This window comes from Sebastes umbrosus, chromosome 20 (assembly GCF_015220745.1).
Source record: "Sebastes umbrosus isolate fSebUmb1 chromosome 20, fSebUmb1.pri, whole genome shotgun sequence".
Classification (NCBI taxonomy): domain Eukaryota; kingdom Metazoa; phylum Chordata; class Actinopteri; order Perciformes; family Sebastidae; genus Sebastes; species Sebastes umbrosus.
Window position 1 is genome coordinate 23,848,993 of NC_051288.1, and position 13,568 is coordinate 23,862,560.

A 13,568-nucleotide genomic window follows, 5' to 3' on the forward strand; every position below is an offset into this window, starting at 1 on the left:
TCTGCTGCATCCTATCACTTGATTTTTATTATGTCCATTTAAATCATTTACATACACTCACTTGTTACATTGCTCAGTCTCATATCATCAATTCATTCTGTCATACACATTTTAAAATCAGCAGAAATTAACGAAAGTTAAATAAACACTTGAATTGGCACAATCTGGTTATAGAAGATCAGACCTCCCTCTGAGAGATAAGTGCAAAGTTATACTGAAAGTGAAGAGTTGTGGTTAATATATATTAAGATTTAAATGTGACATGCTTTATTTTAAATCACAATCTCATCTCCTTAAAGGACCATTCCCTTGTTTAAGCATGTTTTAGCCTTTTTACTACAAATCATATATATACATATTACTGCTGTTTATTTTCAAAGCATACCATACGTTTCTTTTAGAATCTAGCCATAAACATCTGTTGCCAGTGATTTAACAATAGAAAGAACATTTGTGAACGCTTGTCTAATATCTGAATTGCCTATTTTGTTTAGGCAAAATCCGTCTGCTTGTGTTTAGACGATATTCAACATTTGAGAACTTTTTGAGGGTTTTGTGGATCGATACAGAAACACTGGAAGTATCAAAACATTTCAATTGATGCCCAGTTGTGTGGTAATTTACTTTTAAATGCATTAACGTGCAACGATAAGATAACTTTTGACCAAAATAAATGAGGACGTGATGTTCACTATGGTGGATTAGGTACTGTAAGTCAGACCGTTTCATGTCTGCCAGCGGATTCTTTCTGCATGATTCACACTAATGACTGGAAAAAAAACAACCAAAACCGTCGGTATGCTTTGGAAAATGGTCGACAGTAATGTAAAATCTATGTAATTTGCAATTATCGGTATGGTCCTTTTACTTTTACACATGACCACACGACTTGTAAGACGTTTTTTTTTCTTTGCGCGTGGCGTTCTCACAGCTCGTGGCCGTAGACGTGATCCTCAAACACAGTCTGGTCCATGCCGTCACAGATCATGGTGCAGAAGGGACACACTCGGTGGCTCTGCTCGTGCTGGTCCAGTTCCTGTTGGGTTATGAAGGGGAAGCACTCCTGGCAGTGACGGCACACCAGCGACTGCTGCGGAGCAGAAATAGAGACGGCACGTCAGGAGTTGTAACGAAATAGGGAGCGGATTATGTTTTAAGTCCTCTACGAAAATAAACGGTAAACAGCCTGAGTCACTCGGCTCGTGTGTGAATATCAGAGAGTTCCTGAGGTGAGAGCTGCCTCGAGTCCAGCTTCTTTAACCTCAGTTAGTTTGTTTGTTCATTGAAGCTGTGCTAAATTGATTAACTAGCTGGCACTACTCCAAGTTTCTCTACCATTTCATCATTGGTATCAGAGAAATATGCAAAGAGCGTCTAAGCAAACATGAATGGAAAGATCAGAGTGATAAATATAAATAGATGAGCAGCTACGGCTCGCTGACAACATGTTGTGGATGTATGAGTGATGGGACAGGTGAGGTTATGGTGTAGTACTGAACTAAAATGATTTGACTCACCTCTTCCTCGGTGTCTGCAGGGTCCGCTGAAACAAAGGGAAATCAGTTAACACCAGATTAATTAAAACAATTATTGTTTATTCATTGTTTATTCTAGGGCTGCAGCTAATGACTGTTTTCATCATGAATGACTCTGGACTTTTTGTTTTTGGGAATAATTTGTTCATGTACACACATCTAGGAGAAGGTGTGGATGATATGGATTAAGTCTTCTATATGTAATTTTGCATCACAATATTAATATATATATATTTATTACACGGCTTTGTTGAATAATCGATTGTGATTGGTCAATCACAGCGTTCTACGGTCTGTTATTTCTTTATAGCAGACCGTTGCTATGTATAACAGACCGTTGCTATGTATAACAGACTGTTGCTATTGACGCAGTTCTGGACTTGGACTCTGGAGGATCGTTTTTTGTGTCAGATTATTGATTTCTTAAGTAAATAGCCGTGTAATAAGCAGGATAATGTACAGTGAGAGGGTCATTGTTGTGAAATAAACCCCTTCAGGGCAACGCAAGACCCTGACGCGGGTGCAGCATCCCCGTCGGGGTTTATTTCACAACAATGACCGGCTCCCTGTACATTATCTACTATAAAACTAAATATATAAGAAAATAAAACTAAATCTTTCCGAAAAACTGAAACTAAACTAAAATTAGCAGACACACTCTGAAAACTAAACTAAAATTTAAAAGTCAACACTAAAATGAAATAAAAACGAATTGAAAATTCAAAACTATTATAACCTCGGTAGCGACAGAAGTCTCAGATATCTGAAAACTTCAGGTAAGAAAATATATACACGCTTTTGTGTGTTTAATTTTGTGATTTGAGTGAATTTACCCTTTATACTTCAAGACAAGCCTACTGTGATTCATCTTTTATGAACTTACCTATGGTCTCATACAGGTTCTCAGCCTGGTCAGGTGCCTCCTGTTGCTGCTGCCAGTCGTCGGCGGGTAATGTGGCGGCGGCGGCCGGCGAGGTGGTGTCAGGCTGCATGTGTGTTGACTCGTCGTAAAGTCTACGCAGCTCCTCCATATCACTCACGAGATTCTGACAGAATAAAAACAGTTGAACAAACAGACGTCTAGAATCACAAAGTGATCCTTTTGAATCAATGTTTGTGTAAATGTACCTCGTTGTCTCTGGCCAGCTCTTCTTTCTCGTGTTGCAGCAGCCTGATCATGTGTTCCTTGTCCTCTATGATGATTTCTTTATCTGCGATCGCTTCGTGTGCCTCTGCGAGCTGTAGCTGGAAAACAATGAAGGGAAACAAGCCTCAGTTTTTAGTATGTGGACACCTGAACATTATGTGTGATTGCTGAACATGTGATTCCAAAACTATGTCTATTAATCTGCAGCTATAACAGCCTCCACTCTTCTGGTTTCAGTCGTTCCACCAGATGTTGAACCTGCAGCAGGGATTTGCTCCCGTTCACACAAAAGAGCATCAGTGAGGTCAAACACTGATGTTGGATGGCTCGCACTTGGCGTTCCAGTTCATCCCGAAGGTGTTGGATGGGGTTGAGGTCAGGGCTCTGTGCACACCAGTCAAATTCTTCCACACCAAACTGGGAAAACCATTTCTTTATGGAGCTGGCTTTGTGCTCAGCCCTTAGACAACCTCCCCCAAAGTCTCAGAGAAGCCACATCAGTGCACATCTTTAAAAAGCATCTTAAAACCCATTTATTTTCTTCGGCTTTCTATTCATGTTTTACTAGGGCTGTCAAATTTAACATGTTAATTCGTTTTAACGCCACAAATTTCTCTAACGCATTAATGCAACTGATCTTTTGGAGGTTGTAGCAGGCTCCGTTTTAAAGCTAGAGTGGTGTCATATGAAACTAGAAAACCTAATGAATCCATCGGTACCAACCATGTCATACTAGCTTGTTGTGAAGGAGGCTAAATAACGCTTCAAACCTTTGGTGAGGAAAAACTGTCATGGCCATTTTCAAAGGGGTCTCTTGACCTCTGACCTCCAGATATGTGAATGAAAATGGGTTTTATGGGTACCCACGAGTCTCCCCTTTACAGACATGCCCACTTTATGATAATCACATAATCAATTCACATTTATAGCTTTTCATGTTGTGGGTTGTAGAGTTCATTTTGCTTGGTTTTACATTTTGTCTTCTCTGTATCATATTCTCCTCCTTTCCCTTTTTCTCTGTCTTGTAACTTGAAAAGTGCTACATAAACTAAGTTTGCTGGTTGTGCACGGGAGCATCGTCATGTTGAAACAGGAAAGGGCGTTCCACTAACTGTTGGAATCACACTATTGTGAAATACTAAAGTACAGTATCATTGTGTGCTGCATGAAGCATTAAGATTTCCCTTCACTGGAACTAAAGGGCCTCGATTTAAATAGCAAAAAACAGCTCCAGACCACAAGTACACCTTTGGCCACATAGCATATCTAAACCAAGGTCGAGATTTCTGCAGATGCTTTTTGAGTTTACCTCATGTTTGCCACTTGTCCGTTCTGCGTGCTCACATGCCATGATCACCTTCTCCAGCTGCTCCCTGCGCTGCTGCAGCTCTTTGTCCTGTAAGTCAGCGTGTCTCTTGGCGTTTTTGGTCTCCTCTCTCTCGGCCGCCAGTTTCACCTGAACGTCCTGCAGCTGGCAGCCAAGAGTCTGACACTGCATCTGAAGAGGACGTAGCATGAAGCATTTAGCAAAGAGGAAACATCATGTTATTGTTTGTATTTAGAAGGATTTCAGCCTCTTTCTTTTGTTCCCACCCTGAGGTCGTCATCTGGACAGTTCTTCAGCGTCTCCTGCTGCGACAGCCTCCTCCGTAGCTCCTGGTTCTCTCTCTTCATGTCGTCCATGTTGTGTGCGAGGGTTTGCGACCTCTGCAGCTCTACAGAGAGCCTCTCCTTCTCTTTCTCACTGCTCTGAAGGTCAACCTGACAAAAGGTCAAGCACACACATTTGAATCTGGACCCAAATAATCTTCATATAACCTTTTTTTTATCATCTTGACCTGGATGACTTGCCAGATCATGTCTTACACAAGCTGTGTCATACTAGCTTTTTGTAAAGGAGGTTAAATAAAGCTCCAAATTTACGCTAAATTTTGGCGAGGAAAACTGTTATGGACATTTTTAAAGGGGTCCCTTGACCTCTGACCTCCAGATATGTGAATGTAAATGGGTTCTATGGGTACCCACGAGTCTCCCCTTTACAGACATGCCCACTTTATGATAATCACATGCAGTTTGGGGCAAGTCATAGTCAAGTCAGCACACTGACACACTGACAGCTGTTGTTGCCTGTTGGGCTGCAGTTTGCCATGTTATGATTTGAGCATATTGTTTTATGCTAAATGCAGTACCTGTGAGGGTTTCTGGACAATATATGTCATTGTTTTGTGTTGTTAATTGATTAACAATAATAAATATATACATAAATTTGCATGAAGCAGCATATTTGTCCACTCCCATGTTGATAAGAGTATTAAATACTTGACAAATCTCCCTTTAAGGTACATTTTGAACAGATAAAAATGTGCACTTAATTTGCGATTAATCGCGATTAACTATGGACAATCATGCAATTAATCACAATTAAATATTTTAATCGATTGACAGCCCTAGTAGTAACAAGTATTGTCTGTGCAGCCTGATATCTCTTCTTCCTCTGTGGCGTAGAGCTCCATTGTTATCCAAAAACTATTAAAAACGCCAAATGTGAATTAATCCACCGCTGAAAATAGTCCCCAACAAATGCACTATTTCACTGCAGCTGTTTTATGAAATGATTCAGCCTTTTTAAGAATGAAACTATATATTTGTGATGCTATGAGGGTCACAGGCAAAGTAGAGAAGTCAGAAATGCTAAAATAACGCCAGCTTTATCCTTTAAAGCGCCGCACTGTAAAGTACCTGAAGGAGCTGGATGCTGTCTTTCATTTTGAACAGTTCCCTCTCTTGCTCTCTGAGTTTGGAATTTAGCCTAAAACACACACAAAAAAACAAGCTGTTAGTGGCCAGAAAACATTATATAAGTTCAAGTTTAATGATGAAAACAGATAAAAGACTTGACTCACATGGCGATATCCCCACTTTGACCATCGACCTTCACTCTCAGCTCCTCACGCTCCTCCTTCAGCTGGTTGATCTTCATCACAGCTCGGTCGTACTTCTCCTGAGCGTGTGTCTGAAAAATGTAACATTGATTATCACACGGCTGTGTTGAATAAACCCCTTCAGGGCGATGCAAGACCTCTGCTTCGCGTCAGGGTGCGGCATCGCCCTGTCGGGGTTTATTTCACAACAATGACCGGCTCGCTGTACATTATCCCTTACATGTATAATAGAGGATTTTGTCAGATCCTTTAACTGCTAAAAAGATAAAATGTTCTCACCTCATTTTGTCTCGATGCTCCGTCTAAACTCAAGCTTCGTGTCTTCAGCTCAGCAGCATTACGTTGCTGTATCTCCTCCTGCTTTGCCTTCTGGGTCAGCATCTCCTCCTGGTAGTAACACCAAAGTTAGTTTTCACACTGAAACTGCAGCGCTGATTTTAGACTGAAAAAAAAACAAACCTTTAAGTTTTCCGTTTCTTTCACTTGCTGCTGCAAGATGCTTTTCAGGTTTTCATTTTGCTCTTTCATTTGATCCATCTCTTTCACCAGTTGACTCATTTCTTTCTCTTTCTCCTCATTCTGCCCCTGTAGAAATAAATAACACTGTGTGTCAAATATCAAAGTTCAATTCCTATTTGACTATTTCTCTCTCTATATTTCACAATGAGCAAATGTGTTCATTATCGACCTTCAAGCTGGCGGCTTCTTGCTGCTCCTTCTGTAGATCATTTTTTAAGCTTTCATTTTCCTCCCTTATCTGATCCAACTCTTTCTGCAGTTCGGCCTTCTCACGTACGCTCTGTTCCACCTGCTCCTGGGTTCAACACAATCAATATAAAGCTTTATTTACTTTGCCCTTGTGACTGACATCTGTTTTCATTACATATAAACAGATGTGACTTTTACACAGAGATCTAATCTGTCAAGAATCAAGTTTAAAAAGTTGATATTTAAATATATCCACAACAGTCATTTATTGCCCGATGATTTACACGTGTTATCGGCCAGCTCTCCAGTGGAGCTCGGCGATAACATGTGTAAATAATCGGGCTGGCTTCAGTCGCTGGCTTTTGCTCCACTTCTGTCATTCGATACCTGTGTTGTAATAACCAGGAGGTCATCCTCCGGGCTGATCTCCAGGCTTTGCTCCGCTGGGTTTTTGAAACAGAAAGGAGTGCTGGCGCCACGCACTTGACCGGTGCTGTCGACGTAGCAGAACTGGTAGAAGTCCATTTCATCTTTAGGGAGGTAGTACTCTGAAGGGACAACAACAGAGCGGACTGCTAGAGAGCAAAATCTTAAGTTTTATTACCATGATGCAAGGCTGTGACCAGTGCCTGAAATGGGCCCGTATTCGAGTACTTCTGTTTTTTGTACACATGAGTTCCCTTACTTTTTATTGCCATATACTTTGAGGTATGCACCCCTAAACGCCTGCGTAACTGCGTCTCTGTTTAAACACATAGCTTACTTAAAGGTCCCATATCGTGCTCATTTTCAGGTTCATACTTGTATTTTGTGTTTCTACTAGAACATGTTTACATGCTGTAATGTTAAAAAAAACACTTTATTTTCCTCATGCTGTCTGTCTAAATATGCCTGTATTTACCCTCTGTCTGAAACGCTCCGTTTTAGCGCATTTTGACGGAATTGCAACAGAATTGGGTTGCTAGGCAACAGCTTGGGTCCATGTTTACTTCCTGTCAGCTAATGTTATTTACATACACTGCAACAGGAAATAAACTGGGACACATTTAGACTGTTAACGTTTAAAATTGTGTCAAGGGTCTAAATATTGTATATTCGTGACATCACAAATGGCCAGAATTCCTGACAGCTTGTTTCAAATGCAGAGTTTCTGAATACGGGCTGTGTGTATTTCCCTGTGGATTGATTGTTTCGATACTTTCACAGTATTTATATAGGACATAGGCCTGCTTTATAATAAAAAAAAATAAAATTTCACTTTTTATAATATGGGACCTTTAATACTGATAATTATCCAATTTAATCTGTAGGCCAACATATATCACATTTTAAGTTGTTTTATTGTCGCATATATGCAATATTATATTTGTGTACAGTTTGATCTGTATAAATAGCTACATAAAAAGTGTTTATTAACCAAATATACATTTATGTACAAACTGTGGAAATGTATGTCGTATGTAGGCGTAATAAAATGCATACAAAAATACACTTGAAGTGGGATATATTACCAAGATTTACGTATAAATATATATATATATCCAAGACACATGCAATGATCATATCATGCAAATGCTGAATTAAGATTCTGGCACCATTTTTGGTCCAATTCAGGCACTTTTCATTGTTATTTTATCAATTAATCAGTTGTTTAGTCGATAAAATGTCAGAAAAGAGTGAAAAGTGGCCGTTATAATTACTTAAAATTCCTTATTGTGTCTTAAAAAATAGCTTGTCAACAGTCCAAAAGCTAAAAATATTCAGTTTACAATGATATAACGTAGTAAATCCTCACATTTGAGAAGAATAAATCAGAAATAGAAATAACAGATTATAATAAACTATTGACTAATTGACAAATAAACACCACCATGCTGATCAAAATGTTTCAACACTCTACATTTTTTTATTTTTGGCTAAATCTTAAGGTATCATAGCTCATTAAAAACAGCTTTAAGAGCTTGTGGCACTAGTTATCTTTAAACTGTTTACACATTAGACACTCAGGGTGTTCAGGAAGTGTACAATGGAAACATGACCAAGCATTATCACACTGCGGTATTTCTCACCCCTGAAAAGAGCTTGCCTCGTGGCAGATTCTTGCCCGACCACATCCAGACTCGGCTCCACCCACACAAAGGTATGATAATCCTTTGTTGTGCTCCACCCCACCTGTACAAGAAACGTTCAGACAAAAGTCAAGAGACGAGTTCTTTAACACACCACATACACAGATATAATAAAGCAACGGAGGCCCGTTTCCACCACTGTGATGACAAAAAAGATCCTGTAAGTCATTATAATTAAAAACTTTCTCAAAATACAAACTCATTTTGAGAGTTTCTTGTTAATTTGAGATATTAAGTCATTATTTTGAGAAAGTTTCTCATTATTTTGAGAAAGTTTATCATTAGTTTTAGATACTAACTCATTATTTTTGAGAGTTCCTTGTTATTTTGAGAAAGTTTCTCATTATTTTTGAGATACTAAGTCATTCTATTAAGAGATCCTAAGTAATTATTTTGAAATATTAAGTAATTATTTTGAGATATAGGTCATTATTTTGAGATATTAAGTCCTTATTTTAAAGATATTAGGTCATTTTTTTGAGATATTAAATCATTATTTTCAGATATAAGTCCTTATTTTGAGATATAAATCCTTATTTTGAGATACTAAGTCCTTATTTTGAGATATAAATCCTTATTTTGAGATACTAAGTCTTTATTTTGAGATATAAATCCTTATTTTGAGATACAAGTCCTTATTTTGAGATATTGAGTCCTTATTTTGAGATACTAAGTAATTATTTTGAGATATAAGTGGTTATTTTGAGATACTAAGTCATTATTTTGAGATATAAGTTGTTATTTTGAGATACAAAGTCATTATTTTGAGGGTTTATGATTATTTTGAGAAACGTTATCATTATTTTGAGATACTTAGTCATTATCTTGAGATATTAAATCATTATTCGAGATACTAAGTCATTATTTTGAGATACTAAGTCATTATCTTGAGATATTAAATCATTATTTCTGCAATATTAAGTCATTATTTTGAGATACTAATTCATGATTTCAATAAAGTTTCTTAATATAATGACTCATAGGATCTTTTTTTTTCATCACAAGGCAAACTTTTCATCTTATTTTTTTTATTTTACTGTAGAAAGCAGATTGTCCTCTGATGTTTGCTCACCTTAAAGATGCCCACCCAGTCCCGTGGGTTGGGCTGGAGGGTGGCAGTGAGGGTGTAGCAGCAGGTGATGGGGGCTGAAGGCGGGTATGAGTGAGGGGTGTCCGTGAACACCACCTGGGAGAAGGTGTGTGCTTCAGGGTTGGCTGCCTCTTTCAAGCCCTCCATGCTGAGCTGCTGCCAGAAAAACATATAAAGATTGATGATGAAACATATCATGAGTCTGACTGATGACCGCAGGTGTTGTGACTGAAATATCTAAAAATATTTCAAGTTTTCAAGTATAGTAAGTCATTATATCTCAAAATAATGACTTACTATCTCAAAATAATGACTTAATATCTCAAAATAATAACTTATTATCTCAAAATAATGACTTAATGTCTCAAAATAATGACTTAATGTCTCAAAATAAGGACTTAATATCTCAAAATAAGGACTTATATCTCAAAATAATAAATAAATATCTCAAAATAATGACTTAGTATCTCAAAATAAGGACTTATAACTCAAAACAATGACTAAGTATCTCAAAATAATAAGTAAATATCTCAAAATAATGACTTAATATCTCAAAATAATGACGTAATATCTCAAAATAATGACCTATATCTCAAAATAATTACTTAATATTTCAAAATAATTACTTAGGATCTCTTAATAGAATGACTTAGTATCTAAAAATAATGATAAACTTTCTCAAAACAATGACTTATTGACTCAAAAATAATGGGAACATTTCTCAAAATAACGAGAAACTCAAAATAATGAGTTAGTATCTAAAACTAATTATAAGCTTTCTCAAAATCATTACTTAATATCTCAAAATAATGACTTATATCTCAAAATAATAACTAAATATCTCAAAATAATGACTAAGGATCTGTAAATAGAATGACTTAGTGTCTATAATAATGATAAACTTTATTTCCATGCTTCCTTCTTCCTGTTGTTGTTGTTTCTGCGCACTTACATTACAGCTTCACTTGTTTCCACACTGATTACGCATTTATAATTAACTCAAAAACACTTTTCCCAGCGCTGAAACTTGTCACACTTTATATTAAAAGGATTATCTTCTCCTTTAAATGACATTTAATCTGTTATATAAACTCTAAAGATCAGTTATTGTGATTTAAACATTAATAATAAAGAAACCGAAAGTGATCTGGCCAAACAGACCGCACCCGAAGCATAATATAATGTTTACTTTGATACACACAGATGTTTTTTACTACAATAAGTCTTAATAAACCTATATGTTTGATGAAATGTTGAGATAAAGTGATAAACTTACATGTTTACGGTCTCTGGTCACAGCTCCGACATCAACCGTCAGATTCACTGGTAGGGAAACCAGCGTCTGTGCTGCGTTCAGGTGCTGCTCGGACATTTGTACCTGAAAATATGTTCCTAAATACGACATAAGGCACGTAGGCTAAAGTAGGTAAAGTGATCTTCTGTGGTTTCTTAAATTAATTATAATACTGCATTAAAAACTTTTAATCTCTTATAGAGAAAAGGCTTAATATATTAATTAAAATATGATCCTTATCGTTAACCTGTTTATTATATTATATTATATATATATAGTTCTTATTTTGAGATATTAAGTCCTTATTTTTAAATATTAAGTAATTATTTTGAGATATTTAGTTATTATTTTTAGATAAAATTCCTCATTTTGAAATATTAAGTAATTATTTTGAAATATAAATCATTAATTTGAGATATTAAGTAATTATTCTGAAATATTAAGTCATTATTTTGAGATATTAAGTCATTACTTTGAGATACTAAGTCACTATTTTGAGATATTTAGTTATTATTTTGAGATAAAAGTCCTTATTTTGAGATATTAAGTAATTAATTTGAAATATTAATATATATACATATATATATGTATATATATATATGTATATATATACATATATGTGTATATATTAATACATTTTTGGCATTGTGTACATTTTTAATTTGCACCTTATTGATATTTTATATTTTGCCCCCTTTATATATATATTTGCACTATTTCCCACTTTGTTGCACTGCTGCACAACAGTTTTTTATATCTTATATAATCAACAAACCCCTTTGTAGTTTTTTTATTTTATTTTCTACATTGTTTATAACATAGAATGGACTTATTATTACTGTTATTTTTGTTTCTTGTGCATGCGTTTTTACGTACGATTGTGTTTGATGACATTTTCAAATGCATAAAAAAAGAAAGATTTGAGTTTAATCCAAAGAAACTGCACTAAAACAATTATTTTTTTTATTTTTTAGTCAAGCCACAGGCAACATGGACATTTGTTATAATTGTTTAGTGCTGTTTAAAAACATAAATTAACAATAAAATAGCAAAAAGTGGACATTGAGCTTGTCTCACTGTAAAAACAATCACAGCTAAACGTGTGCGTTTATATACTGTATATAACACTCGAATCAAAGTCACTTATTTCCGATTATCATTGAAAGCATCAGTAGTGACGTTGTGGGTAGACCCGTGTGTTGCATTGTGGGAAATGTAGAAGAATTTTAACACCTCACTCCCTCCCTCCTCTCTTCTGCAGTGAGACATAAAAACACAAGAGGGAGCCAAACTCTTTTCCGTCGTGGAACTGATCCTGTTCATTAAACCGTCTTTCTTACACTGAATGTGTTATAATAATAATAATGATAACAATAATAATAATAATAATAATAATAATAATAATATTCTATTGTAATAAACAATTAGATACTGTTTAGTTTAAACCTCAGTGTTATGTTGGTTGTATCTTTGCTTTTTATTTGTGCACGACAGGCTACTAACATATCAGCTATATGACAGAATTTGGGCACTTAATAAGATTTTAGCCCTTTTATTTTGAAAATACACTATAAGATCATAGTAATTAAATACTAGCAAACACCAAATCCAAGTGGGATACCCTCACTATTTTTCTTTACATAATTATTAGCACACTGTTAATAAAATATATTTGAAATTCAATAGGCAACAAAAATTGAAATTGGAAATTATATGAGCTGAAGTTCAACTGAAACTGCTAATAGACTTGACCTCTGTACAGTAACTTCCATGGTCTTCAAACTGAGTGCAGACAAGATATAGACATGAGCATAATCTGAATTAAAAAATATAGTTATTTTCAATTGCTGCGAAATAGCATTAAAATGAAGGCATCTAAAAACTGCTTAATGGCATTTTTATCCTATAAGGATTGGAGGTGATAGAAATGACAAATGACAAAGTTTTATTTACATCTTCACAAAATAAAGCCACAGTTACTGATGTCAAACTACAGCAGGTGTTTTCTATCACACAAAACACCTGCTGTGATTAGGGTGTGACCTGAAGGGTGAAAATTGTGCACTTATGGTTAAAATCAATCCAAATAAATGAAGAACCTATTGCACCATGTAAAAAAAACAGACATTTTTAAGCTGCTTTTCCCTTTAAACAATAGAAAGACTATATCTACCTCTAAAATAAATAAATCTAGTAAAATGACTGATTGTATGATACATCTATGGATACCAAGGTATGATTTATAACACCTAAAAACATTTTAGATAGATAAATAGATAGATAGATCGTAACTTTATTGATCCTGAGGGAAATTCAAGTTTCCAGCATCAAAGTTCCATATTGCAAAACATGTTAGTAAAAAGACAGTAAAAAGGTTAGTAGTGCAAAGTATAAAGTACAAAAAAATATATATACCAGATATAAAAATACAAGGAAATGAAGAAAAACTGTTAAAAGTGAATATAGTACAGAGTAACAGCTGTGATACATGACAATTAAAAAGTGAATAAAGTGCAGAAGAGACTGTTAAAAATGAGTATAGTGCAGAAAAGACTGTTAAACGTGAATAAAGTGCAGAAGAGACTGTTAAAAATGAGTGCAGGGTAACTCCAGTAGCTTAGTCTATGAAAGTGCACTGTATGCATTATTATCTGTTTTGTTGTGTGATGGACTTACTTTATTTGAATACGGCAATATAATGACAAATATGATATTTTCAGATA

The 13,568-nt window shown here is 35.5% G+C and overlaps 1 protein-coding gene across 3 annotated transcripts; it reads right to left on the reverse strand.

Moving 5' to 3' along the window:
* Window positions 1-2: 2 nt before the first annotated feature.
* Window positions 3-10,955, reverse strand: calcoco2 (calcium binding and coiled-coil domain 2). Of its 3 annotated transcripts, none has more exons than XM_037754731.1 (15): window positions 10,828-10,955; window positions 9,534-9,707; window positions 8,402-8,504; window positions 6,720-6,880; window positions 6,313-6,438; window positions 6,084-6,209; window positions 5,904-6,011; window positions 5,586-5,695; window positions 5,422-5,491; window positions 4,276-4,443; window positions 3,992-4,180; window positions 2,664-2,780; window positions 2,419-2,581; window positions 1,518-1,543; window positions 3-1,087 (listed from the first exon to the last, which is right to left on the reverse strand). In XM_037754731.1, exons 1-15 carry the CDS (start codon window positions 10,921-10,923, stop codon window positions 926-928), a joined length of 1,899 nt encoding a protein of 632 aa, XP_037610659.1. In that variant the 5' UTR covers window positions 10,924-10,955; the 3' UTR covers window positions 3-925. The 3 variants fall into 3 exon arrangements, with proteins under 3 accessions (XP_037610659.1, XP_037610657.1, XP_037610658.1); XM_037754729.1 differs by having other exon boundaries at window positions 3-1,090; XM_037754730.1 differs by having other exon boundaries at window positions 3-1,090; window positions 9,534-9,704; window positions 10,828-10,946.
* Window positions 10,956-13,568: the final 2,613 nt, after the last annotated feature.

Bases quoted from the DNA above. Each gene is read 5' to 3' on its own strand.
- calcoco2 (XM_037754729.1), bottom strand. From the start codon at position 10,923: ATGTCCGAGCAGCACCTGAACGCAGCACAGACGCTGGTTTCCCTACCA. The intron at 6,881-8,401 runs GTGAGAAATACC...TTGTCCCTTCAG, and splicing joins GAGGCAAGCTCTTTTCAGGG to AGTACTACCTCCCTAAAGAT. The intron at 1,091-1,517 runs GTGAGTCAAATC...TCTGCTCCGCAG, and splicing joins CTGCAGACACCGAGGAAGAG to CAGTCGCTGGTGTGCCGTCA.